A 26,853-nucleotide genomic window follows, 5' to 3' on the forward strand; every position below is an offset into this window, starting at 1 on the left:
GCATGAACAAATCCTTCTCACTTTTCATGTAACTCCAGACATACTTGATGATTGTTCAGATCAGGGCTCAATGGCCGTGTAATCTCTTCCAGTGCACGCTGTTGAAGATGGTTGGTTTTATGTTTGGAGTCATTTTTCTGCTGTAAAATTAATTTAGAGCCAATCAGATGACTCTGATAGATAGGTAGATACTTCACAGCACTGAGGACATCAAGAAATGGACAACATTGAGGACCGTGGTCAGCGTAGGAAACTTAGAGCCACAGATAATAGATACCTCATGCTTACGTCTTCCCTTGAAATTGGATAATATACAGCAGTGCCATCAGCCAATTAACAAAAAAGGACAGTTGCACTATGAACTGCTAAAGCATGCAAACAATGAATGTAAGAATATAGATATGCATTAGTTCTTAAGGAAAGGTAGGAAAAATTGAGATATTTAGCATACAAAAATGGCCATTTCAATATGTGCCCAGTAGCCATGTCAAGGCCTCTTTCTATTCTGGGAACCTACATTAAACTGAAGCCTCTCTCTGGGTTTCAAACCTCCATGTGTATGGGCAAGTAGGAACGGTTCTTTTTTGTTATGATAGGTCCTGTTCAGTTTTGCATCTGTTCAGACAGCAGTTTGAGTGCAGTCAGGCTTTTTGTCTAGATTATGGAGTCATGCCCTTTGACTGTGCACCCATCCCCCACAGGTGATTTTATGCTTTTCTTTAATAGCAGGTTCATACATCCACACACATGGAGGTTTGTAACTCAGAGAAAGGTATCAGTTTAGTTTAGGTTCCTAGTATAAAGATATGCCTTGACATGGCTACTGGGCAGAAATCGAAATGGCCATTTCGGTTTGCTAATTATCTCAATTTATTCTAGATTTCCTTAAGCAGTAATGCATATCTATATTTATTCATTGTTTGCATGCTTTAGCATTTCAAAGTGCAACTGTCCTTTTTTGTTATTATATGTCATTCAGTTTTGCACCCGTTCAAAGACTGCATTTTGTGAGTGCCATCAGTCTTTTTGTCTAGATTATCAGCCAAGAATTGACAGCAACCAGTGGGACCCAACTATATCCATCTAATGTTTGGATGTTTGGAGAAGTCTAACCAGAAGTGATCTTCTTGGAAGACTTGCAGACCTTCAACACAGATACAAGGCCAAGTGAATCAACTATAAGTAAATCTAGGAACTAGGGTGCAGAAAATTGACAGCAGAATCTCTGAACGGATAAGTTAAAATATGAAATATTTGCCTGTAACAGAATGCAATGTGTTCACTTATGTGCAGGAGAGCAGTACAATGATTGTCTGCAGGCAACAGTGAAGCATGATGAAGGTCCCTTACTTTTTAGGGATGCATTTTACAAAGTGAGCTAGGATTTGGTGAAGCTTAATGGTGCTCTCAATGCCGAGAAATACAAGCAAATTATTGCATCTTCTATAACTATTACTTATGTTTGTATGTGAACCTCTAAATTGTAAAGCGCTGCGGAATATGTTGGTGCTACAGAAATAAAGATGATTATTTATAAAAACAGAACCATCATGCAGTAAATCATACAGCCAATGTCATTAAGAACATTCTTCAGCGCAAAGAATAGGCGACAATATGGTCACAGAGATCTGATTTTAACATGGAGTCTTTCTGGGACTACACGAAGAAACAGCAGGATGTGTGGAAGCCAACATACATAGAAGATCTGTGGTCTTTTCTCCAAGATGTTTGGAACAAGCTCCCTGCATAGTTCCCTCAAAAACTGTGCGCAAGTGTACCTGGAAGAACTAATACTGTTTTGAAGGCAGAAAGTGGTCACACCAAATACTGATTTGATTCATAGTTCCTTTTTGGTCACTCAATTTGAATTTTTTAATTGATAAAAAAAATAAATAATTATTAACGTCTATTTTTGAAAGCATTCTGTCCCCCCCCTCCCCCCCAAGACATTCCTGAAACATTTTCCCAGTCTCATATATATAACACACACACACACACACACACACACAAAGAAATGTGCATGAAGTATGACATCAGGCATCGATGACCTTGTGCTGCAGGCGATGCATATTACCATACACCTAGACCAAGTCCAGAGGTGGCAGATTTGCAGATACATACAAATGTACAAAACAGCCAATATGAATATATAAGGCTCTCGAGTTCGGGTTGTGAGCACTACAGCCGATCCGTACAGAACAGTCCTTAAATTTGACCTAACTGAACACTTAAAACAAGTTTCGGGGAACTTACTAAAGTACTGCAGCCTATAGTTGTGAAAATCACTGATCGGGTTGTGCATAGTATTAATGTAATACTCTTAAGGGTGCTTTACATGAGACGACTGATCGTGCGATGCTTTGTCGGGGTCACGGTTTCCGTGACGCACATCCGGCATTGTTCACGATGTCGTCTCGTGTGACACCTCCTAGCGACGCAGTATCGCTCACAAATCGTGAGTCGTGTACTCATCGTTTACTTTCAAAATATCGTTTAGTTTTAATGGCGCCAGTTGTTCATCGTTTCCGTGGCATCACACGTTGCTCCGTGTGACACCCCGGGAACGATGAACACAGCTTACCTGCGTGCCGCGGCACCCACCGGCTATGTGGAAGGAAGGAGGTGGGCGGGATGTTTACGTCCCGCTCATCTCCTCCCCTCCGCTTCTATTAGCCGGCTGCCGTGTGACATCGCTGTGATGCCGAAAGTCCTTCCCACTTCAGGAAGTGGACGTTCGTCGCCCACAGCGAGGTCGTCCGGAAGGTAAGTGCGTGTGACGGGGGTTAAACGAGTTTGTGAGCCACGGGCAGCGATCTGCCCATGACGCAAAAACGACGGGGGCGGGTACGATCGCTCGTGCTATCACACGATAGATCGACTCGTGTAAAGCAGGCATTACACTTAACTAAAGACACTGCATTAATGCACTGCCACTCGTCAGCTCTGCCGATCATAAAACCCATACAAGTGTTTATATTAGCTATAATCTTTTATAAACAAAAGGCCTCAGATAATGGGTTCCTTACCATCTGTATTTTTAGAAGGTGTTGCAGCTGAACTGAGCAGTGGGTCTGAAGTAGGATCCAGAAAAGTGGAGTTTAGATTTGCTCTGTACAGAATAGTAGCAGCCTCCTCTGAAGAGTTCTCAGTGCAGAGTTTGTTTTGTCTGCTGGTATCCAGAAGATTTCTACCAAAAAATGCCTCCTGTGTAAAGTGAATTAAAAAAAAATATGCATTGATAAAAGATTGGAATAACCTTCCAAAAGCTATAGGAATATAAAACATGGCTCCCTTTATAAATAGGAGATTGTAGCAATAAAGCCTGCAAACAAAGGAAGGTAGAGAGGAAATAATTAAATGGAACCTGTCAGTTGAAAGAATGCCATTACTCTGCAGATATGGGGATAATCTGCAGGTTAAATAGGTTGTCTACTAATATTACATTGATGGCGTATCTTAGGATAGGTCATTAATATCTGATCAGCAGGGGCCCAACGTGCAGTACCTGGCAGTGGTCATTATCAGAAGACAGAGCAGCTCCGGAATGGAGCATTTTTGGCCGCCAGCACAGAGAGCAGCTGATTGGCGGGGGTGCTTAGTGTCATACACTGGCCGATCAGATGATGACGACCTAGCCTAAGGACAGGCTATCAATGTAATCTTAATGGACAAACCCCTTCAATAGCATTCTGAAGCTGTCCAACACTTCGCACCCTGCTGCCAGGTGAAAATGAACTTCATTCCTCCAGGCAGCCTTAGCTCCATCATAGGGGTGGGGCCGGCGCGGCTTCAAATCTCCACTCACTGCACAGTGAGCAGTGGCTATAACTGCGTCCCCGGCAGTGACAGCATTAGAGCTTCGCATTAAGTCAAGGAACAGTTACAGCCGCCACTCAAGATACACTGAGCAGGCACTTAAGCTGTGCTAGCACCACCCTTATGACTGAGCCAGAGGCTGCCCAGAGGAACAAAGTTCATTTCCACCTGGCAGTGGGGCGCTAAGTGTCAGTCAGCTTCAGAACGCTATTAACCTGCAGAGTAACCCCATATATAAGGCCTAAGCCACACGGCGAGAAAATCGGTGCGAGTGGAGTGCGATAAAACATCGCAATCCACTTGGACCAATTCTAGCCTGTGTGTCAGTGCACATGAGCTATTATTTTCTCAGCCCTAATCGGACCGAGAAAAGAAGGGAATTTTGTTTACTTACCGTAAATTCCTTTTCTTCTAGCTCCAATTGGGAGACCCAGACAATTGGGTGTATAGCTTCTGCCTCCGGAGGCCACACAAAGTATTACACTTAAAAGTGTAAACCCCTCCCCTTCTGCCTATACACCCCCCGTGCATCACGGGCTCCTCAGTTTTGATGCAAAAGCAGGAAGGAGGAAACTTATAAATTGGTCTAAAGTAAATTCAATCCGAAGGATGTTCGGAGAACTGAAAACCATTCAACATGAACAACATGTGTACACAAAAGAACAACAGCCCGAAGGGAACAGGGGCGGGTGCTGGGTCTCCCAATTGGAGCTAGAAGAAAAGGAATTTACGGTAAGTAAACAAAATTCCCTTCTTCTTTGTCGCTCCATTGGGAGACCCAGACAATTGGGACGTCCAAAAGCAGTCCCTGGGTGGGTAAAATAATACCTCGGTAATAGAGCCGTAAAACGGCCCCTTCCTACAAAGCCCAGGACGCACCCACGGCTCTGGTAGAATGGGCCTTCAGCCCTGAGGGAACCGGAAGCCCCGAAGAACGGTAGGCTTCAAGAATTGGTTCCTTGATCCACCGAGCCAAGGTTGACTTGGAAGCCTGCGACCCTTTACGCTGGCCAGCGACAAGGACAAAGAGCGCATCCGAGCAGCGCAGGGGCGCCGTACGAGAAATGTAGAGCCTGAGTGCTCTCACCAGATCTAACAAGTGCAAATCCTTTTCACATTGGTGAACTGGATGAGGACAAAAAGAAGGTAAGGAGATATCCTGATTGAGATGAAAAGGGGATACCACCTTAGGGAGAAATTCCGGAACCGGACGCAGAACCACCTTGTCCTGGTGAAACACCAGGAAAGGGGCTTTGCATGACAGTGCTGCTAACTCAGACACTCTCCGAAGTGATGTGACTGCCACTAGGAAGACCACTTTCTGCGAAAGGCGTGAAAGAGAAATATCCCTCATTGGCTCGAAAGGTGGTTTCTAAAGAGCCGTTAGCACCCTGTTCAGATCCCAGGGTTCTAGCGGACGCTTGTAAGGAGGGACTATGTGGCAAACCCACTGCAGGAACGTGCGTACCTGTGGAAGCCTGGCTAGGCGCTTTTGAAAAAAAAACAGAGAGCGCCGAGACTTGTCCCTTAAGGGAGCCGAGAGACAAACCCTTTTCCATTCCGGATTGAAGGAAGGACAGAAAAGTGGGCAAGGCAAATGGCCAGGGAGTAAAACCCTGATCAGAGCACCAGGATAAGAAGATCCTCCACATCCTGTGGTAGATCTTGGCGGACGTTGGCTTCCTGGCCTGTCTCATAGTGGCAATGACCTCTTGAGATAACCCTGAAGACGCTAGGATCCAGGACTCAATGGCCACACAGTCAGGCTGAGGGCCGCAGAATTCAGATGGAAAAAAGGCCCTTGAGACAGCAAGTCTGGTCGGTCTGGTAGTGCCCACGGTTGGCCCACCGTGAGATGCCACAGATCCGGGTACCACGACCTCCTCGGCCAGTCTGGAGCGACGAGGATGGCGCGGCGGCAGTCGGACCTGATCTTGCGTAACACTCTGGGCAGCAGTGCCAGAGGAGGAAACACATAAGGCAGTTGAAACTGCGACCAATCCTGAACTAATGCGTCTGCCGCCAGAGCTCTGTGATCTTGAGACCGTGCCATGAATGCCGGGACTTTGTTGTTGTGCCGGGACGCCATTAGGTCGACGTCCGGCTTCCCCCAGCGGCAACAGATCTCTTGAAACACGTCCGGGTGAAGAGACCATTCCCCTGCGTCCATGCCCTGGCGACTGAGAAAGTCTGCTTCCCAGTTTTCTACGCCCGGGATGTGAACTGCGGAGATGGTGGAGGCTGTGGCTTCCACCCACAGCAGAATCCGTCGGACTTCCTGGAAGGCTTGCCGACTGCGTGTGCCGCCTTGGTGGTTGATGTATGCCACCGCCGTGGCGTTGTCCGACTGAATTCGGATCTGCCTGCCTTCCAGCCACGGCTGGAACGCCTTTAGGGCAAGATAAACTGCCCTTATCTCCAGAACATTGATCTGAAGGGAGGACTCTGGCTGAGTCCAGGTACCCTGATCTCTGTGGTGGAGAAAGACCGCTCCCCACCCTGACAGACTCGCGTCCGTCGTGACCACCGCCCAGGATGGGGGTAGGAAGGATTTCCCCTTCGACAACGAAGTGGGAAGAAGCCACCACTGAAGGGAGGCCTTGGCTGCCGGAGAAAGGGAGACGTTCCTGTCGAGGGACGTCGACTTCCTGTCCCATTTGCGGAGAATGTCCCATTGAAGTGGACGCAGATGAAACTGCGCAAAAGGAACCGCCTCCATTGCTGCCACCATCTTCCCTAGGAAGTGCATGAGGCGCCTCAAGGGGTGCGACTGGACTCGCAGGAGAGATTGCACCCCTGTCTGTAGTGACCGCTGTTTGTCCAGCGGAAGCTTCACTATCGCTGAGAGAGTATGAAACTCCATGCCGAGATATGTCAGTGATTGGGCCGGTGTCAGTTTTGACTTTGGGAAATTGATGATCCACCCGAATCTCTGGAGAGTCTCCAGAGCAATATTCAGGCTGTGTTGGCATGCCACCTGAGAGGGGGCCTTGACAAGCAGATCGTCTAAGTAAGGGATCACCGAGTGTCCCTGAGAGTGTAGGACTGCTACCACTGTTGCCATGACTTTGGTGCAGACCCGTGGGGCTGTCGCCAGGCCAAAGGCAGTGCCACGAACTGAAGGTGTTCGTCCCCGATGGCGAAACGCAGGAAGCGCTGATGCTCTGGTGCAATCGGCACGTGGAGATAAGCATCCTTGATATCGATTGATGCTAGGAAGTCTCCTTGGGACATTGAGGCGATGACGGAGCGGAGAGATTCCATCCGGAACCGCCTGGTTTTCACGTGTTTGTTGAGCAGTTTTAGGTCCAGAACGGGACGGAAAGATCCGTCCTTTTTTGGCACCACGAACAAGTTGGAGTAAAAACCGTGACCCCGTTGCTGAAGTGGAACAGGGATCACCACTCCTTCTGCCTTCAGAGTGCTCACCGCCTGAAGAAGAGCATCGGCTCGCTCGGGGGGAGGAGAAGTTCTGAAGAAACGAGTCAGAGGACGAGAGCTGAACTCTATCCTGTAACCGTGAGACAAAATGTCTCGCACCCATCGGTCTTGGACATGTGGCAACCAGGCGTCGCAAAAGCGGGAGAGCCTGCCACCGACCGAGGATGCGGTTTGAGGAGGCCGAAAGTCATGAGGAGGCCGCTTTGGAGCGGTTCCTCCGGCGTTCTTCTTAGGACGTGCCTTAGACCGCCATGAATCGGAGTTCCTCTGACCCTTCTGTGGCCTGTTGGACGAGGAGAATTGAGACCTGCCCGCGGGCCGAAAGGACCGAAACCTCGATTGTACCTTCCGTTGTTGAGGTCTGTTTGGTTTGGGCTGGGGTAAGGATGAGTCCTTTCCCTTGGATTGTTTAATGATTTCATCCAATCGCTCACCAAACAAGCGGTCGCCAGACAATGGCAAACCGGTTAAGACCTTTTTGGAAGCAGAGTCTGCCTTCCATTCACGTAGCCACATGGCCCTGCGGACTGCCACCGAATTGGCGGATGCTACCGCCGTACGGCTCGCAGAGTCCAGGACAGCATTCATGGCGTAGGACGCAAACGCCGACGCCTGAGATGTTAAGGACACAACCTGCGGAGTAGATTGCATTAATCTCAGACTGACAAGCTGAGATAGCTTGGAGTGCCCATACGGCTGCGAATGCCGGAGCAAAGGACGCGCCGATAGCTTCATAGATGGATTTCAACAGGAGCTCTATCTGCCTGTCAGTGGCATCCTTGAGTGATGCACCATCTTCCACTGCAACTATGGATCTAGCCGCCAGTCTAGAGACTGGAGGATCCACCTTGGGACACTGAGCCCAACCCTTGACTACGTCAGGGGGGAAGGGATAACGTGTGTCCTTAAGGCGCTTAGAAAAGCGCTTATCTGGAAAAGCTCGGTGTTTCTGGACTGCATCTCTGAAGTCGGAGTGATCCAGAAACGCACTCATTGTACGTTTGGGAAACCTAAAATGGAATTTCTCCTGCTGAGAAGCTGACTCCTCAATAGGAGGAGCTGGGGGAGAAAGATCCAACACCTGATTGATGGACGCTATAAGGTCATTTACTATGGCGTCCCCTTCAGGTGTATCCAGGTTAAGAGCGGCGTCAGGATCAGAGTCCTGATCTGCTACCTCCGCTTCATCCTCTAGAGAGTCCTCCTGCTGAGACCCTGAGCAGTGTGATGAAGTCGAGGGAAGCTCCCAGCGGGCCCGCTTAGGCGGTCTGGGACTCCGGTCCGTGTCGGAGACCTCACCGTGGGACCTATGAGTCACCCCAGGAGCACTTTGCTGCTCCAACCGAGGGGGGCCTGGGGTCAATGATTCAACAGTGCCCGGGGCCTGTGTTACCGGTCTGGACTGCAAGGCTTCTAGTATCTTAGCAGACCATTTATCCATAGACTCAAAGTCTGTCAGCGAATACTGCAAACTCCGTCCCTGTCACCTGGACAGTGGCAGCAGGTGGTTCCACCTGGGCCACCAGTGGCAGAGGCTCCGGCTGAGTGAGTGTCACCGGGGCCGAGCATTGCACACAATGAGGGTAGGTGGAACCTGCCGGTAGCATAGCCGCACATGAGGTACAGGTTGCAAAGTAAGCCTGTGCTTTGGCACCCTTGCTTTTTGCGGACGACATGCTGTAGTCTCCTCTGAGTACAATCAGGGAGGGTATATAGTCAAAAACAAGCAGTGCAGCCGTACAGAATAAATGTATAGAATATAAGCATATATATATATACACTTCGGCACCCAGGGGGGCCAGCACCTAGTAACAGGTGCGGCTTACCGACCGCCCTCAGCGGTTGTGTGACCACCAGATTCCCTGCCTGGGCCTCCCAGAGCTGTGTTGTCTCTCCTCTCCAGCGTCAGAAGTGCTGACAGGAATGGCTGCCGGCGTTCTGTGGGGAGGAGGGAGCCGTGGGCGTGCCTTAGAAAGTGCGGGAATCTGGTGCCCCACGGTGCTCAGTGAGGGGGGAGGAGGATACAAAGTATGCTCCAGCCCTCAGCGCTGACGTCCTGTGCAGCGTCCCGCCCTTCCCCTGACTGGCAGGCCCGGGGGCGGGAATATGCGGTACTAGGCCGCAAAAGCCGGGGAGTAAAGTTATAAGCGCGGCCGGCAAACAAGCGCGGTCAGCGCGGTAGTCCCGGTGCACTAACACACCCAGCAGCTGCTGCAGCGTGCATAACACAGGCGCTCTATGCGCCGTCCCCAAGGGGACACAGAGTACCTCATAGTAGCAGGGCCTTGTCCCTGGCGATACCCAGCTCCTGTCCAGCAGATTCCCCCAGGGGCTGCGGAGGGAGCACGGTCCCAGTGTCTGGAGACCGGTTAGGATCCCACTTCGCCCAGAGCCCCTAAGGGATGGGGAAGGAAAACAGCATGTGGCTCCTGCCTATGTACCCGCAATGGGTACCTCAACCTTAACAGCACCGCCGACCAGAGTGGGGTGAGAAAGGAGCATGCCGGGGGCCCTGTTAGGGCCCTCTTTTCTTCCATCCGATATAGTCAGCAGCTGCTGCTGACTAAATTGTGGAGCTATGCGTGCATGTGTGCCTCCTTCGCACAAAGCATAAAAACTGAGGAGCCCGTGATGCACGGGGGGGTGTATAGGCAGAAGGGGAGGGGTTTACACTTTTAAGTGTAATACTTTGTGTGGCCTCCGGAGGCAGAAGCTATACACCCAATTGTCTGGGTCTCCCAATGGAGCGACAAAGAAAGAGAATTTTGTTTACTTACCGTAAATTCTTTTTCTTATAGTTCCGTAATAGGAGACCCAGACCATGGGGTGTATAGCTTCTGCCTCCGGAGGACACACAAAGTACTACACTAAAAAGTGTAGCCCCTCCCTCCGAGCATATACACCCCCTGGATAACCAAATATAGCCAGTTTAGTGCAAAAGCTGAAGGAGAGTAGCCACCCACAAGTAGAGATAGAGCAAGAACCGAAACAACCGGAGCCTCTGTCTACAACAACAGCCGGTGATAACACGCGGAACAAGAAACTGCCAACAGGCAACAGGGAGGGTGCTGGGTCTCCCATTACAGAACTATAAGAAAAAGAATTTACGGTAAGTAAACAAAATTCTCTTTTTCTTCATCGTTCCTATGGGAGACCCAAACCATGGGACGTCTCAAAGCAGTCCATGGGTGGGAATAAACAGAAAACTGAGAAGTAGGCGGAGCCTAACTTCACAAATGGGCGACAGCCGCCTGAAGGGTGCGTCTGCCCAAGCTCGCATCTGCCGAAGCATGAGCATGCACTTGGTAGTGCTTCGAAAAGGCATGCAGACTAGTCCAAGTGGCAGTCTGACAGACCTGCTAAGCCGTAGCCTGAAACCGAAGAGGCACCGACAGCTCTGGTCGAGTGTGCCTTGATCCCCGGCGGGGGAGGCACTCGAGTACACTGGCAGGCATCGGAAATGGCCGACCCAATCCAACGAGCTAGGGTCGGCTTAGAAGCAGAGAGGCCCTTACGCCGACCTGTGGTCAGCACAAAAAGAGAGGTGCACCACCTAAGAACAGCGGTGCGAGACACATAGATCCGGAGCGCCCGCACCAGATCCAGAGTATGCAACGCTTTTTCAAAGCGATGAACAGGAGCCGGACAAAAGGAAGGCAGGGAAATGTCCTGGTTAAGGTGGAAGGAGAAACCACCTTAGGGAGGAAGTCCGGAGTCGGACGGAGAACCACCTTGTTTTGATGAAAAACCAAAAAAGGTGACTCCGAAGAGAGTGCAGCCAAATCAGAGACTCTCCCGAGGGAAGTTATGGCCACTAGAAAGACCACTTTCTGTGAAAGACGAGACAAAGAAACCTCCCCAAGAGGCTCAAAGGGGGGTTTCTGGAAGCCGTGAGGACCAGATTAAGGTCCCAGGGATCCAAAGACTGCCGGTAAGGCGGCGTGATGTGAGATGCGCCCTGTATGAAGGAGCGCACCTGAGCCAGCCGGGCGATACGCCGCTGGAACAACACTGGCCGAGCCGAGACCTGTCCCTTGAGGGATAGTCCTAGCTGCAGACCGGACTGTAGAAGGGACAGGAGGGGTCGGCAAGGAAGAAGGCCAAGAAGCATGGCCGGAAGGGTGAAACCAGGACAGGAAAATTCTCCAGGTCCTGTGATAGATTTTGGCCAAGGAATACTTCCGAGCCCGAGTCATAGTGGAGATGACTTCAGGAGGGATACCAGAAGTCGTCAAGATCGAGGACTCAAGAGCCACGCCGTCAAACTGAGAGCCGCAGAATTCTGGCGGAAAGACGGACCTTGTGAGAGAAGGTCTGGACGGTCCGGGAGATGCTACGGCACCTCTACGGACAGATGGAGCAGGTCAGGGTACCAAGCTCGCCAGGGCCAGTCGGGAGCAATGAGAATGACCCGACGGCCCTCCATTCTGATCTTGCGCAGGACTCTGGGCAAGAGCTAGAGGGGGAAACACGTAAGACAAACGAAACTGGGACCAATCTTGAACCAGCGCGTCTGCTGCAAAGGCCTGAGGATCGTGGGAGCGAAGATCCACTTCCGGAGTGCCCCAAGTGCGGCAGATTGACCGAAACACTGCCGGATGCAGAGCCCACTCGCCGCTGTCCACGGTTTGACGGCTGAGATAATCTGCCTCCCAGTTTTCCACGCCTGGGTTGTGGATTGCGGATGTGGTGGACCTGGAATCCTCAGTCCACTGAAGGATGCGTTGAACCTCCAACGTTGCCAGGCGGCTGAGTGTCACGCCCTGGTGGTTGATGTAGGCAACCGCTGTGGCGTTGTCTGACTGGACTCGAATGTGCTTGCCCGCCAACTTGGTGAAAGGCCAAGAGAGCTAGACGCACAGCTCTGATTTCCAGCACATTGATCGAGAGGGCTGATTCGGACGGAGTCCAAGTGCCCTGAGCTCTGTGGAGGAGATATACTGCTCCCCAGCCGGATAGACTGGCATCCGTGGTGAGGATCATCCAGGACGGGGCCAGGAAGGAGCGTCCCTGAAGAGAGAGGGGCCGAAGCCACCACTGAAGGGAGCCCCTGGTCTGTGGCGACAGAGCCACTAACCTGTGCAAGGAGGAAGTCCGCTTATCCCAACAGCGGAGAATGTCCAGCTGCAGAGGACGCAGATGGAACTGGGCAAGGGAACCGCTTCCATTGACGCCACCATCTGACCTAGCACCTGCATTAGGTGCCTGATGGAATGACGGCGGGGCCTCAGCAAGGAGCGCACCGCTAGTGAAGGGACTGCTGTTTGACTAAGGGCAGCTTCACAAGTGCCGGCAGAGTTTCGAATTGCATCCCTAGGTCGGAGTCAGAGTGGACTTGGGAAAAAGACAAGCCACCCGAATTGGACTAGAGTGGCGAGAGTGAGCGAAGCACTCCGCTGACGGTCTGCACAGGATGAAGCCTTGACTAGAAGGCCGTCGAGGAAAAGGGATGCCAGCCCTTGGAGGTGCAGAACCGCAACCACAGCTGCCATGACCCTGATGAATACACGAGGGGCCGTGGCTAACCCGAAGGGAAGAGCCACGAATCGGAAATGTTCCTCTCTAATTGCAAAACGTAGCCAACGCTGGTGTGAAACTGCAATTGGCACATGCAGTAGACATCTCTGATGTCGAGGATGCAAGGAATCTCCTTGGGTCATTGAGGCAATGACTGATCGCAGAGACTCCATGCGAAAATGCCGCACCTGAACATGCTTGTTGAGAAGCCTGAGATCCAGGATGGGCCGGAAGGAACCGTCCCTTTAGGGGACTAGGAAGAGATTTGAGTAGAAACCTCTGAACCGTTCCCAGACGGGAACCGGTACTATTACTCCGTTGGCCTGCAAGGATGCCACGGCCTGAGAGAAGGTGGCGGCCTTGAAGCAGGGGGGAGTTGACAGAAAAAAATCTGTTTGGCGGGCTGGATAGAATTCTATCCTGTAGCCGTGGGGGATGCTATCCCGCACCCACTGATCGGAGACGTGTTGAAACCACATGTCGCCAAGCGGGAGAGCCTGCCACCGACCAAGGACGTTGCTGGCGCGGCCAGATAGTCAAGAGGAGGCTGCCTTAGTGGCAGCAGCTCCTGCGGTCTTCTGAGGATGCCGCTTCGTGCGCCAGTTGGTTTTTGGTCCTTGGCTGAGTTAGTGGACGAGGCCGAGGGCTTAGAGAACGACCAGTTGGAGGAACGAAAGGAACAAAACCTCGACTGGTTCCTGCCCTGGTTCCTGGATTTGGTTTGTGGCATGGAAGTACTCTTCCCGCCAGTAGCCTGCTGAATAATTTCATCCAGTTGTTCACCGAACAGCCTGGGCCCAGCAAATGGGAGCCCAGCAAGGAACTTCTTTGAAGAAGCGTGTGCCTTCCACTCTCGAAGCCACAAGATCCTGTGGATAGCGAGAGAATTGGCCGAAGCCACCGCAGTGCGGAGCCTCCAGCATGGCAGACATGGCATAGGATGAAAAAGCTGAAGCCTGGAATTTAAGGCAACCATCTCGGGCATAGAGTCCCTGGTGAGGGAATGCATCTCCTCTAGAGAAGCAGAGATGGCTTTGAAAGCCCACACTGCTGCAAAAGATGGGGAGAACGAGGCCCCTGCCGCCTCATATACAGATGGCGGTCAGTGGAATCCTTAAGAGAGTTGCCATCAGCCACCGATACAACTTTCCGGGCTGAGAGTCTAGACACCGGAGGGTCTCCTTTGGTGAATGAGCCTACTCCTTGACCACCTCTGGTGGAAACGAAATCAGAACCACGCTTTGGGCAGCGTCTGTCAGGACAGGCTCTGGGCTTGGTCACAGTGGCCTGAAAACTGGAGTGGTTAAGGAACACACTCCTTGTTCTCTTAGGCAAGGTATACTGATGCTTTTCTGCCAGAGAGGGGAGCTCCCCTGATACAGGCGGATTGAGGTCCAGTACAAAATTAATGGACGCAATCAAATCACTAGCATCTGCGTCACTTTCGGATAGATCAATGGGGTACATGGAGGTAGCGTCCGAGCCCCCAGTAAAGGCATCGTCCTTGACCTGCGAGTCAGCTCGTGAATCAGAGCCGCGGGACGAGGAAGGAAGGGGGGACCCTGCGTCTCCATTTTAGGAGGACGGGGTCTGAGACCAGATGAAGAATCCTCTGTGAGCTTTGCTGAGCGAGCCGTAGCAGCAGAAGCGCCCTGAGAAGGGGGCTGACGCATGCTCAGCAGTGTCCGGGACATCTGTCCCCTGGAGAGAGGGATTCTACCCAAGCCGGGGGTTCAGCCACCGGAGCCGGAGCAGCCGGAGGGACCACTGGGGATGAGCCTCCAGGCTGAGGCACCACCATGTTAGAGCAGGCATCACAATGTGGTTATGTGCTCAGTACAGGCAGTACGAGCCTACATGCAGTGCATATTAAGTACAGCCTTGCAGCCTTGCTCCTCGTGTGAGACATGCTGCTGAAGTGGGGGCTCTGAGCCAGAATGACCGCCAGCAGAGTATATACGCAGAGTATATACGCAGGTCCACAACCGGAGGTTGTGGCTTGCCAGACCGTTAGACATTGGGACATCTCTGTGCCCTCCAGATCCCACAGCCCGGACCCCCAGGGAGATGGCCAGCGCCGATCGCTGTCACAAGCAGACATGCATAAGAACGCTGATAAAATGGCGCCGGAGCGAGGAGAGGGGGCGGGGCCAACTCTAAGAGCGGGATCCGGAGGGCCAAGGAGATATACAGGGGAGGGAATATTACCTCAGAGAGGAGTGACCCTCCCCTGTGCCGAACGGCCGCTGGGCGGAGCCGCACTGTCCCTCTGCATGATTGGCATGCAGGGGCAGTGAAAACGAAACTAGGCCTCAGGCGAAGCCGGGGCCTAAATTTAACGATGCGGCCGGCAAGCAGGCACCATCGGCGCGGTTCTCAGGTGAAAACCAGAGAACCGGCCGGAAATGTCACAATAGATACACAGCACACTCTCCCCAACAATAAAGTACAAGGGACCCCCCGATAATAACGTCTCAGATACTTAGCTTGTGAGACGCAGGGCCAGGTCCCTGAGGGATGAGTGCTCCGTCCGGCAGGATCGTGAAAGGGCTGCGGATGGAGACCGGTCTCCTGCAAGGCAGGGAGAACCGTGCTGGCTCCCACTTCAAGCTAGAGCCCGAGGGATGGTGAAGGAGCGCGGCATGTAAGGCTCCAGCCCTGAAATCAACCTTAACAACACCGCTGACACAGTGGGGTGAGAAGGGACATGCCGGGAGTCCAGGCTTGGACCCGCTTTTCTTCAAACTCTTTCCAAAAATCAAAATCAGATGAGAATGCATGTGTGGATGTGTGCCTCCTGAACACAAAGCATTGAACTGGCTATATTTGGCTATCCAGGGGGTGTATATGCTCGGAGGGAGGGGCTACACTTTTTAGTGTAGTACTTTGTGTGTCCTCCGGAGGCAGAAGCTATACACCCATGGTCTGGGTCTCCCATAGGAACGATGAAGAAAACAATCACAGCATGCAAGTGAATGGGGCGAGAGAAAAAATAAATAAATAAATAAATCGCACTGCACTCGCGGTACACTGGTGTACCACGCGTGCAGAGCGAGAATCGCAATAGCCGGCTACTGAGGAGAGAGGGAGAGAAATCCCTCCCTCCCCTCCTCAGTGCCAGCCCGCCCCTCCTCAGTGCCAGCCCGCCCCCCCGCAGCTGAGGTCCACTCGCACAGTCGGACCGCAGACACAGGGACACTCACATGACACTGGGCTCCTGCTATGCTGCCAGCGTGAGCCGAGTGTCATGCAAGCATCGCAGTAGTGCCCCGTGTGGCCCCAGCCTAAAGATTAATAGCATTATTTTTTTACCTGACAGGTTAATGTGACCAGCACAACAGTGAACACTGGGCACTTTCTTAGATCCTGTGCTTGTTCCAGTACAGCCTAAATGCAGGTCACCAAGACATGCAAAGTGGAGCATGTAGTGGGGCATGGAGAATTTAGTAACAATAGTAACAATTTAGTAACAATTAAGTGTGTGTTTATTATATATAAAAATTGGCTTTATATTTTACACCACAAGCCTAAGACAAAAGGAAAAAAATATTGCGGTGTCTGGTTGCTGGGGAATCAGGAGTTCCACACATGTGGGAGATCAATCCTTCACTGCACTGCACAAGGGGACGGATCGTCCCAGAAACCTGTAGTGCAATAAAGGGTTAATCTCCCACATGTGTGGTGCTTTTGTTTCCCCAGTGCCCGGACACCGCTATATTTTCCCTTTTGTCTCTGGCATTTCTACTCCCATCTGCGAGCAAGCGGCTAGTGCTGCGGGGGCACTGTCTGCACACTGAAGATTTGATCTGAGCGGACCCTGCCCACAGAGGTTCCCATGGGTAACCGCAGAGCCAACCGCTGGCTATATCCCCCGTGATCCGCCTTTAAATCTGGCGCAGGAGCACTTATCAGCTGCTTCTGTTCGCGGTCAGCTGTTGGATTTGGATTTCCATGGAGTGGTTCCTGACTCGGCAGGCTAGGAGTACCTGAAGACCCCTTCTGTTATCGTTCCAGCGTTCTGACTGCTAGCACAAAAGACATAGGTGAGTGCCTTAACCTATTAAGTCCATTCCAGACCATTAGAGGTACACACAGGAGCGCTCCTTGTTATTTATTGTCACCACATGATGTTAAAGGGAATCCGTCAGTAGGATGAACTCTCCTAAGCCGTCTATATGGGCATGTAGGTCATAGAAAGCTGAGTAAAATGATACCTGGATATCTACAATATGATCTTTTACTCCAGAGAAATCCACGTTTTTCATTTATGTAAATGAGCTGTTCAAGGCTATGGGCTGGACACTGATCTCCTGGAGAATCAGCCTCCAGGGCTTATTTTTAATATAAGGATGAGTTACCAGTGTGATGGCCGCTCTCTGCTCTCCTGATCTCACTGCAGAGCTGTGTGTGATTATAACTGACATATCTGCAAGGTCATCTCAGCTTCAGCCTACATCTGTCAGGCAGCAGGTATTGCAATATTGTTACGCTACAGCAGAGCTGAGAGAGCTGCAGCAAATGTGTTTGTAAGAAGGCAAAAGTTCAGTTCTCCTGTCTGGTGTTAGTTATATGTCTCACACTGGTAACAACGCCTTTTTATTAAAAGTAAGGCCTGGAGGCAGATTCTCATGCAGTTCAGTGTCTGGCCCATAGCAGGAAAGCGCTCATGCACAAAAGAAAAAATGTTTCTCTGGAAAAAGACATCAGAACACAGATATCCAGGTATTATTTTATTTAACTTGCTGTTACCTACAAGTCCATATAAGATGGCTTAGGAGGGTTGACCCTACTCCCAGATGCCCTTTAATTCTTCATGAGGAACTCATGATGGACTTCACCCTTGTAAAGAAACCCATCAAATCTGCAGCAATATCTGTGTGCATGTTTTGGGGCAAAATAAGTAATGTGTGTCTGAAGCCTTAGAGTGCATTTACATGGGCAGGGTTAAGCTGCAGATTTTGTGGCAAAGTGGATGTGCAGAAGCCATACATAGGATGACCCGTCGTATGGATTTTACATCTGCAGGTCAATTTATGTTGAACATAACATTAACCCCTGCAATGCATAGAAGAAATCCACAACAAATCCGCATATGGATCATGCAGATTCGATACAACTTTTCTCCAGTTTTTATGTCCTAAATTCAGATTATATTCTGGAGAGGCAGAGCGCATCACTAATAAACTTGGCAGTAGACCGCTCAGATCATAAGGTGTCACAATTTCCAGCACATGCGATACAAAACGATTATCTCCTCAAATACTGCGCGCACATGAATATCAAGTACAGAAAATTACCTGTAGATATGCAGGAAAAATTTCTTCCAATTTGTTTTTCTTTTTCCGGTAGCGTTTCTTAATTTTCTCGGTGTTATCACACCCAGGGATGCAGTCATCTAAAGGAGTTTCTGGTTGGGGCTCGTTCCAGGCTTAGAGAGAACAAACAGTAATTAAGTAAATAATTTACAAAATCTTGATGGACAGAATCACAGAAATTAAAGTATCTTCATTTTTGGCATATTTGAGATCTACTTGAGAAAAAATAAAAATAACCATAGGAGAGTGGATTTTGCTGATGGCTTCCAGGTCAATAAATGAAAAGTAAAACTGAGATCTCTTGCAACTTTGAATGTTAGGACTGTAGCAGCGAAATACTGCCCTGCGACAGGTCTGTAGCTGAATTGTTCCCAAAGACTGGACACGGCGGACATAATCATGTCCATATTCTAATAAGGTATGAAAAAGAAAACTAACTCTGTCCCCTCCCCATCTTCCAAATACAGGATTTCCCATCCTGACAAAGGACATGGGCTTTACAAAGACAACATGACTATACAAAATCACAGCAGGAGACTACAGTAAATAGAAGATTGATTTGAACAAGGTCTAAAACGTTTAAGTCCAGAAACTAAAATGTGCTACGTGTGACATAAATACCTTCTTCTTTACCAGGCAGGAGTTCAGACACAGAGCCAGAAGAATCCTTTCTAGATAAGGACCTCTTTGACTTTCCCTGACCTGTTCGGCTTCTTTGGCGCACCATGAATCCCCCAATACCTAAGATGATAAGGGTTATCATTGTGTGTCAGATATTGCATACAACAGCCGATCTAATACAGTCTGGGATTAATCTTATTACATTGACCACACGGGCGATTATTTAGGGATTGTTTGGGAGACTATGATCTGAAACTCCGATATGTCGTGTAGTTTTATACCACTGAAGTTCAAAAATGCCCTACTGAAGATTTGGTACCAATAGGACAGTTGCAGAACTTGTCCTTTGTAATGGCCGAGGGGGTGCCGAACCATCCCTGTTGCCTTTTCTGATTAGTAGGCCGGGGTGACATCATCAGCGTGACACATACACAACATTGAGAAGGGCCTACTAATCAGGAGGTGGTTCGTAGGTCTCTGGTCTAGTAGCCATGGGCTACCTACATGGCTGCTGGACAAGGATATTGGGAATTCTTTTTTTGCTCAACTCAAGTGTAAACCCATTTGTACACACTAAGGATTCATCTGCAGGGCTGGTTTTTACATAAATCACCCAGCAAGCCTTGGCTATTTCCACAAATCACATCCAAGCAATGCATGAAGAAAACCGGCGTGACAGTGGTATGTAGACACACCTTTCTTTTGGACATTTCCCACAAAATTAGAAAATAAACTTTTTTTCACAGCCACAATAGGCCTTTACCTGGTCTGTATGGCTTTCGCTTCCTTTTCTTCAACCCATCCATTATTTCAGCAATTTTTGAGTCATCGTCAATTGCTTCCCGCTCTGGACTGGAGTCGGATTTGACATCACAGTCCATCAGATCCCCCTCTGCAACACAATTGCATCATTTCATTATTAAGAATCTAAAAATATGAGGTTCAAAAGGCTTCACAATATGAGCAGCAGCTCCTGGACAATCCTCACTCATCTAATGTGTTAGATGGCCATCCAATGTTTTCTTGGCAGATGAAAGAGCAGAGGTGGAGATGGATTGGACATGTAGAGTACATAGCTGCTAGCCGATGTCCACCAGTGGGTTATGCCTTTTTTCTAATTAACACATGCTCTGCCAAACCAAGCGAGCATGTCTATGGGGAGGGTTCAGAGCACCAAGTAATGTTTCCATTAAAAGCTATTGAAGGTGTCATCTAACCAGACCGCAGATAATCTTCAATGGTGACAAGGGTATCCGGCAGTGGCCAGAATATGGATGCAGAAATGCAGCATTACTACTGCCTTGTGAAATCGGATTTATGGATGAATTTGTTAAAAGAAGAGTAGCTTCTGAGTGAGTCCGTGGTGATCTGTCTATCCACCTGATCCATAAACAGCCAGTTCCCTGCTACATGTGATAAAAAGTACTAGGCCAAATCTGTTCTAATTAACTTGGTTGATCTATACTGTGGTAATAACTTCTCTACACATCCGAGAGTCTGTACATCCTATAATACGAATGCTTGATACAGTTAGGTCCAGAATTATTTGGACAGTGACCAAACCTTCGTGATTTGGGATCTGTAGGTTGCTCTATTTTATTTAAAACTAAACAACTGAGATATAATTGAAGTGCAGGCTTTCAGGTTTTAAGGGCTTGAACAAAAATATCCTGAAAAATATTCAGGAATTGCAACTATTTTTCTACAAAGCCTCCTCATTTCATGGGCTCAAAAGTAATTCAACAAAGTAACTTTGCCATAAATAAAATGCTAGTTTTTTAATATTTTGTAGAGAATCCTTTGTAGGCAATGACTGCCTGAAGTCTGATAACCATGGACGTCATCAAACAATGGGCTTCCTCCTTTGTGATGCTTTGCCGGACTTTACTCCACAGAGGAAGTGTTTGTGCTTTGGATCATGAGCCCTTCCAAGCCTTCTCCATACTTTCTTCTATCCAACTACTTTTCCAGACCTGGGCTGGCTTCTTTAAATGTTCTTTGGAAAACTCCGATCTAGCCTATTTTTAAGGCTGATTAACGGTTTGCACCTTGTGGTGAACTCTCCGTATATGCTCTTCTGAAGTCTTCTCTTTATGGCAGACAAGATACTGAAACATATACTTCTTGGGAGAGTGTTCTTCATTTGCTGTATGGTGGTGGTGGTGGGGGCGAAGCGTTTCCTCAACATGGAAAGGATTTTGCGACCATCCACCACTGTTGTCTTCAGTCTAGGCCATTTCAAGGTCCCATGCTCACCAATCGCACTTTGTTTTGCAGAAAGTATTAAACTGTTGATTTGGTCACTCCTACGATTTCTGCTATTTCCCTGATAGATTTCTATTTTTTTCCAGCCTAATGATGGGCTGTTTTGCTTCCTTTGACAGCATATGTTTTGGGATCACAGCAACAGTTTCCAAATGCAAATGCCATACCTGGAATCAGTTCCAGACCTTTTACCTGCTGAATTGAAGATGGATGAACAAGGGAATATACCAATACAGCCTATTAGCTGAAAAATAAGGAGCGCTGATAGTGTAATACCAACAGATCAGTGAGGTAGATCAGGAAAAATACACTCACCTGAAATGGTTGTGATAGTCACAACCACTGATAGAGCATAGAACGATGGCGTCTGCTGCAGCCCCACGTGGACGTGCATACAAATCAGAGTGAAAAGGGGGTTAATGCCGCACATCAGCCAAAATAAAGATGTAGCACGTTGATGTTATAAACGTATGCTTTTATTCCATCGGTCTACGCGTTTCGAGGATATACCTCTTCTTCAGGACCAGTGCATCAACATAGTATGTTGATGCACTGGTCCTGAAGAGGTATATCCTCAAAACGTGTAGACCGATGGAATAAAAGAATACGTTTATAACATCAACGTGCTACATCTTCATTTTGGCTGATGCGCGGCATTAACCCCCTTTTCACTCTGATTTGAATACAGCCTATTAAAGAGCTTTTGGTATAACTGTCCAATTACTTTTAGTCCTTTTTTTAAAAAGAGGCAGCACTCCTGACCTTTACTGCAATTAGGATTTGAAAACCCTCAAATTAAGGCTGAGAATCTGCACTTAAAGCCCATATTGATTTTACAACTATCTTGAATATGTTTTGGTAAACCGCTAAAATGCCAAAACTTGTGTCAATGTCCAAATATATTTGGACCTAACTGTCTACGATTTAAGTGTATTCTGCTGGGCCCTGGATCGCTTTTTGTGTCTTGGCTTTATCTAGATTATTCAGTTTGTAATTGTGTTTTGTTTGTAAAACCATTGAAAAAAAAATTAATGAAAGGAAAAGAGCAGGTTTATATTACAAAGTTTGTCTGCAGAAAAAGTCTTGTTGCCAATTCTACTTCCCTAGATAGAACAGACATCAATTAATCATTGCCCTTAAGACTTTAGCTATACGAGGCAGGTTCAGTTTGTATTTCATAAATCAATAGTACATATGAAAATAAGTAACGCTGTAATATATCGTGTCAGAGAAATCGGCTTTTTTTTTCTTTTTTTCTTTTTTATTTCTAGACTGATTTTGCACTCTATTCTAAAGGTAAAATTTAGATATTCACATTACTGAGATAAGACATTTGATGCTTATTAAATTGTATGGAAAGGAGAGAAAGAGGAAGGAGGAGTAAGAGGCAGACAGACATTCTTATGCAAGTTCTGAAAGAAGTTACATTTTAAAGGGAACCTGTCAGCAGAAATTTTGCACTAAACCTAAAAGATTCCCCTTCTGCATCTCGTGGGCTGCATTCTAGCAAGATTCCTGTTGTTATTGTGCCCCCTTTTAGACCAAAATAAATACTTTATGAAGTGGTACCTTTTCCTATGCAAATCTTGTTAATCGTACACGGGGGCGGGCTGTCTGTTGTCCGTTATTCTGCCTCCTGCTGCTTTACGCCATCCCCCATCGCTCAATTTCATACTTCAGGACGTCGCCCAGTGCGCCCAAGGTCTCGCGCATGCGTCGTGCCACTCTAGCGGGACTGCACAGTGTGACCACTGGTGACGTGTTGCGCAGGCGTGAGATTATGGGCGGCGCTGTGATTTTCATCAGCAAGCACCTGCGCTTTCCCCTCTGCCTCCACCGATCTGCTCAAGCGCTGGCCAAATGACCCCACGTCACCTCTTTCCCATCTTCAGGTGACGTGGATTCATCTGGCCAGCGCTTGCGCAGAACGGTGGAGGCAGAGGGGAAAGCATGAGCACGAGATTATGGGTGGGTACTTGCTGATGAAAATCACTGCGCCGCCCGTAATCTCACGTCTGCGCAACACGTCACCAGTGGTCACACTGTGCACAGTGCATAGTCCCGCTAGAGTGGCACGGCGCATGCGCGAGACCTCGGGCGCACTGGGCTGCGTCCTGAAGTATGAAATTGAGCGATGGGGGACGGCGTAAAGCAGCAAAGAATTGACATGCTGTGGTCTGGAAAGCCGCTCCGCAGGTCAGTGTTTGCTGTGGAAAAAACAAGCAGAGTGGGCACGGGATTTATAGAAATCCCGTCCACTGTGCTTGTACAGTGCAACAAAGCGGTTTGGACGCAGCTGATGTATGCTGCGTCCAAACCGATGCAAATACTGATTGTGGACACAACCCTAAGGGTGTGTCTCACAGGGTAACAATGCAAAAGAGCCTAAAGACACACCCCAATAAAAGACCATCAAAATTAGCACATCATAAAAAATGCCCATATCTCTGGAAAACAGCAGCAGATTTAAAGAACAAAACAAAAAATAAGGTAGTGGTGGAAATAAAATAGCTAAAACCTGCCACTTTTCACCTGGTGACATGTCCTCTTTAAAGATACACTATAATATGACAATAACCACAGCTCATTATGATAGTGAAAATACATCACCTCTACTATCATCCATCTCTCCATCGCGGGAATGCTCAGACTGCGGGTCTGGCGGTGTTTGGAGCACGGCCACACTGTTCTGGTTGATGATCTTTAATTTCAGCTTTGGTTTTGATCGCCTCCTCCGTGGTACAGTGATTGTTAGGCTCTGTAACTGGGAGAGCCCCGATTCTGTTAAGCACACGCCATCCTGGGTAAAGGTTTTCAGAATATCTATGGAAAAAGTGAGACTGCATGAGCACAATTGGGATAAAGGCTACCATGAGCGCTCCCATCCCCGAGAAAAGAAACCATATTCTCATGTGTCAGCCGAGTTGCTTTTATTATTTTTCTCAATACTGAAGCAGTAGCCTGTCTGAACTTTTTTCTAAAGTGACTTTTGATGGATCAGATAAAAGCAGATTAAACGAGGATGGAAAACTGAATTAAAAAGTTTGACTTCAGCGTGTCACCAGTTTCATACCAATCTCCATGGACTTTAACGGCGGAATCTGATCTGCAAAATGAATGAGAATAGGACATGCTCTGAACCTCATGGATCAACCAGTTTTTAAAACTGATGTCTGTATGGCTCAATGAAGATCTATGGGTCAGTGTGCAGTCTGAGAAAAAAAAATCAAAAGGTAAAGGAGATAGCTTGGGGGCTAATACTATCAGGCTGAGATGGTCCCATAGTTATTGGCCCCACCCTACACAGCCTAAAAATACCAGGCTGCAGCCACCCCAGAAGTGGGGCTTCATCTCGGCTCACCCTGATGCCCTGGGGTGGAGGCAATCATGGGGGTTGATGTCAGCTGTTAAGTGTCCAAAAACACAGCTGGCATGAAGCCCTGGTGTTAGTTAGGCCAGAGTCGCACTTGTGAGTGACTCACGCGGGTCTCGCATCAGCATCACCCAATACGGCTGCACACTCTCCTAACAGGGCGGGCCAGCTGCATGTATTTCTATGCAGCTAAGACAATCCTATCCGGTGGGTGGCAGGCCGTGTAGGGTGATGCAATACGAGTCACTCGCAAGTGTAACTCCGGCCCTAATGAAGGGTGGGGCAAGCATGGGGGTTGATGTCAGCTGTGAAGTGTCCAAAAACACAGCAGGCATGAAGCCCTGGTGTTAGTAATTGAGAAGTATCTATCAGACACCACCCATTATTAGGCCAGTAATAAAAATGAGAAAAAAAATCCCAAAAAATACTTTATTAAAACAAACTTCTGGAAACTTTTCATCGTTCACCACTTCAAAACAAAAAAAAATAAAAAATCAAAAAAAATCTCACATTGGTCTGACATAGTACAGCGAATCCAATAAAGTCTATGAGGCCTTGTTCCGACACTCCATAGACTTTGCTAAAAGACTTCTAGGTCACACTGCGCTGTGTGAGACTCGGTGACTGTAGACTAGATTGATAATGTGATGGTGCAGAATGCTGACAGGGAGTATATTACAAGCTGTCAGTATTCTGCAGCCTAGATACACACACAAAGAAAAAAAAAGACCAGAGAACCCCTTTAACCCCTTCACGACGGCCGATTTTTCGCTTTGTTTTTTTTGCCATTCTTTTTCCGAGAGACTTAACTTTTTTATGTTTCAGTCAATATGGTCATGTGAGGGCTTATTTTTCGCGAAACGAGCTCTACTTTTAAATGAAATCATACGTTTCATCGCACAGTAAACTGGAAAATGGCAAAAGAATTCCAAATGCGGAAAAATTGCAAAAAAAAGTGTGATAGCACTATTGTTTTTGAGATATTTTATTCAGTATTCACTATATGGTAAAACTATTGTGTCTGTGTGATGCCTGAGGTCAGTGCGAGTTCGTTGACACCACACATATATAGGTTTACTTTTATATAAGGGGTTAAAAAAAAAAAATCAGATGTTGGTCCGAAAAAAGTGGCGTACGTTTTACGCCATAATCCGTGACCATTGGCGTTCTCATTTTTCGGGATCTATGGCTCAGTGACGGCTTATTTTTTGAGTCTCAGGCTGACGTTTTTAGCTGTACCATTTTTGCGCATATGCTACATTTTGATCGCCTGTTATTGCAAACGTAATTTTGACGTTTGGAATTCTTTTGCCGCTACGCCGTTTACCAATCAGATTAATTGATTTTATATTTTGATAGATCAGGTATTTCTGAACGCGGCAATACCAAATGTGTGTATATTTTTTTAGATTTGAACTTTTAGGTTTTTTATTTTTTTTAAACTTTTTTTATTTTTTTTTTTAAATTTTATTAGTCCCCCTAAAGAGCTATAGCGATCAGCAATCTGATCACTCTGTCATATCTGCTGATCACAGCTACACAGCTGTAAACAGCAGACATGCTCATTTTCTGCTTCACTCAGCTCCGGGCCGGGTAAAACCGCAAGTAATTCATGTGAGCTACAGAAGTCATCACATGACCCTGTGCTACCATGACAACCACCGGAAGTCACGTGATCACGTCACGTGACTTCCGGAGTCGGCCGGTAGTCACGTGATCACGTCACGTGACTTCCGGAGTCGGCCGGTAAGTAAATATTTATGGCTGATGTCATTATAATGGCGCGGTCACATATTGACAGCGCCATTTAAGGGGTTAAACGGCACAGGCAGATAACTATTCTGCTCGTGCCTAGCAGGCATACATCTCCGCTGTGAAAAACAGCTGAGATGTGCGCTGATCGCGGCAAGCTGCCGGCAGCTGACCACAAGCAGTAACACCATGACCGCTAGGACGTAATATTACTACCTGCGGTCGTTAAGGGGTTAAGGACAGCACAAAGTTCATGGATACAATTATCTGGTGATTGATTCCCTTTAACACTAGAAGTTCCAGAGAGGGGTCATTTAACATTTCTACCATTGGAACCCTATGGAGCTCGAAATCTCTGGGGCTTGAAGTGTTAAATACTTAAGGAAAAAAATAAATAAATCATGCTAACGACAATCTTAACATAAAAGCAAAGCCTACCATATTCTCTAATCTTAGGAACAATCTGAGCGTCAATTGGTGGTTCACACTCTTCTGACAGAAAAGCAATGAGAAAAAAAAAATACAAAATTAAATTGATGTAAAACAATCAACATAACTTATAAATCCAAGGATAATTATCTTTAGCTTTATTAAGAAAACTGATGTGCTCAAAATGTTACATCACAAAGCTATATCCAGACATGGTATTACTGGAATAAAATGCCAAAAATGGAATCAAATTAACATTTATTTACACTCTCCATTAGGCGGCGTTCACACATTGCAGCTACAGTGCGCTCCCTGCATCCCGAA

General features: G+C 48.0%; 1 protein-coding gene across 10 annotated transcripts in view; it reads right to left on the reverse strand.

Annotated features, from left to right (window-relative positions):
• The window catches only part of KMT2C (lysine methyltransferase 2C), a 440,610-nt gene that overhangs the window by 203,628 nt on the left and 210,129 nt on the right, over positions 1-26,853 (reverse strand). For 8 of the 10 annotated variants that reach the window (XM_075315430.1, XM_075315429.1, XM_075315431.1 and 5 more), the window contains 6 exons: positions 26,539-26,592; positions 23,586-23,798; positions 19,474-19,602; positions 18,711-18,830; positions 18,072-18,202; positions 3,027-3,204 (listed from right to left, as the gene is read on the reverse strand). In XM_075315430.1, coding sequence (XP_075171545.1) covers positions 3,027-3,204; positions 18,072-18,202; positions 18,711-18,830; positions 19,474-19,602; positions 23,586-23,798; positions 26,539-26,592 — 825 coding nt within the window. The remainder of the gene's footprint in view (positions 1-3,026; positions 3,205-18,071; positions 18,203-18,710; positions 18,831-19,473; positions 19,603-23,585; positions 23,799-26,538; positions 26,593-26,853) is intronic. The other 2 variants (XM_075315433.1, XM_075315425.1) reach the window with 1 other exon arrangement.

Source organism: Anomaloglossus baeobatrachus, chromosome 6 (assembly GCF_048569485.1).
Source record: "Anomaloglossus baeobatrachus isolate aAnoBae1 chromosome 6, aAnoBae1.hap1, whole genome shotgun sequence".
Taxonomy (NCBI): domain Eukaryota; kingdom Metazoa; phylum Chordata; class Amphibia; order Anura; family Aromobatidae; genus Anomaloglossus; species Anomaloglossus baeobatrachus.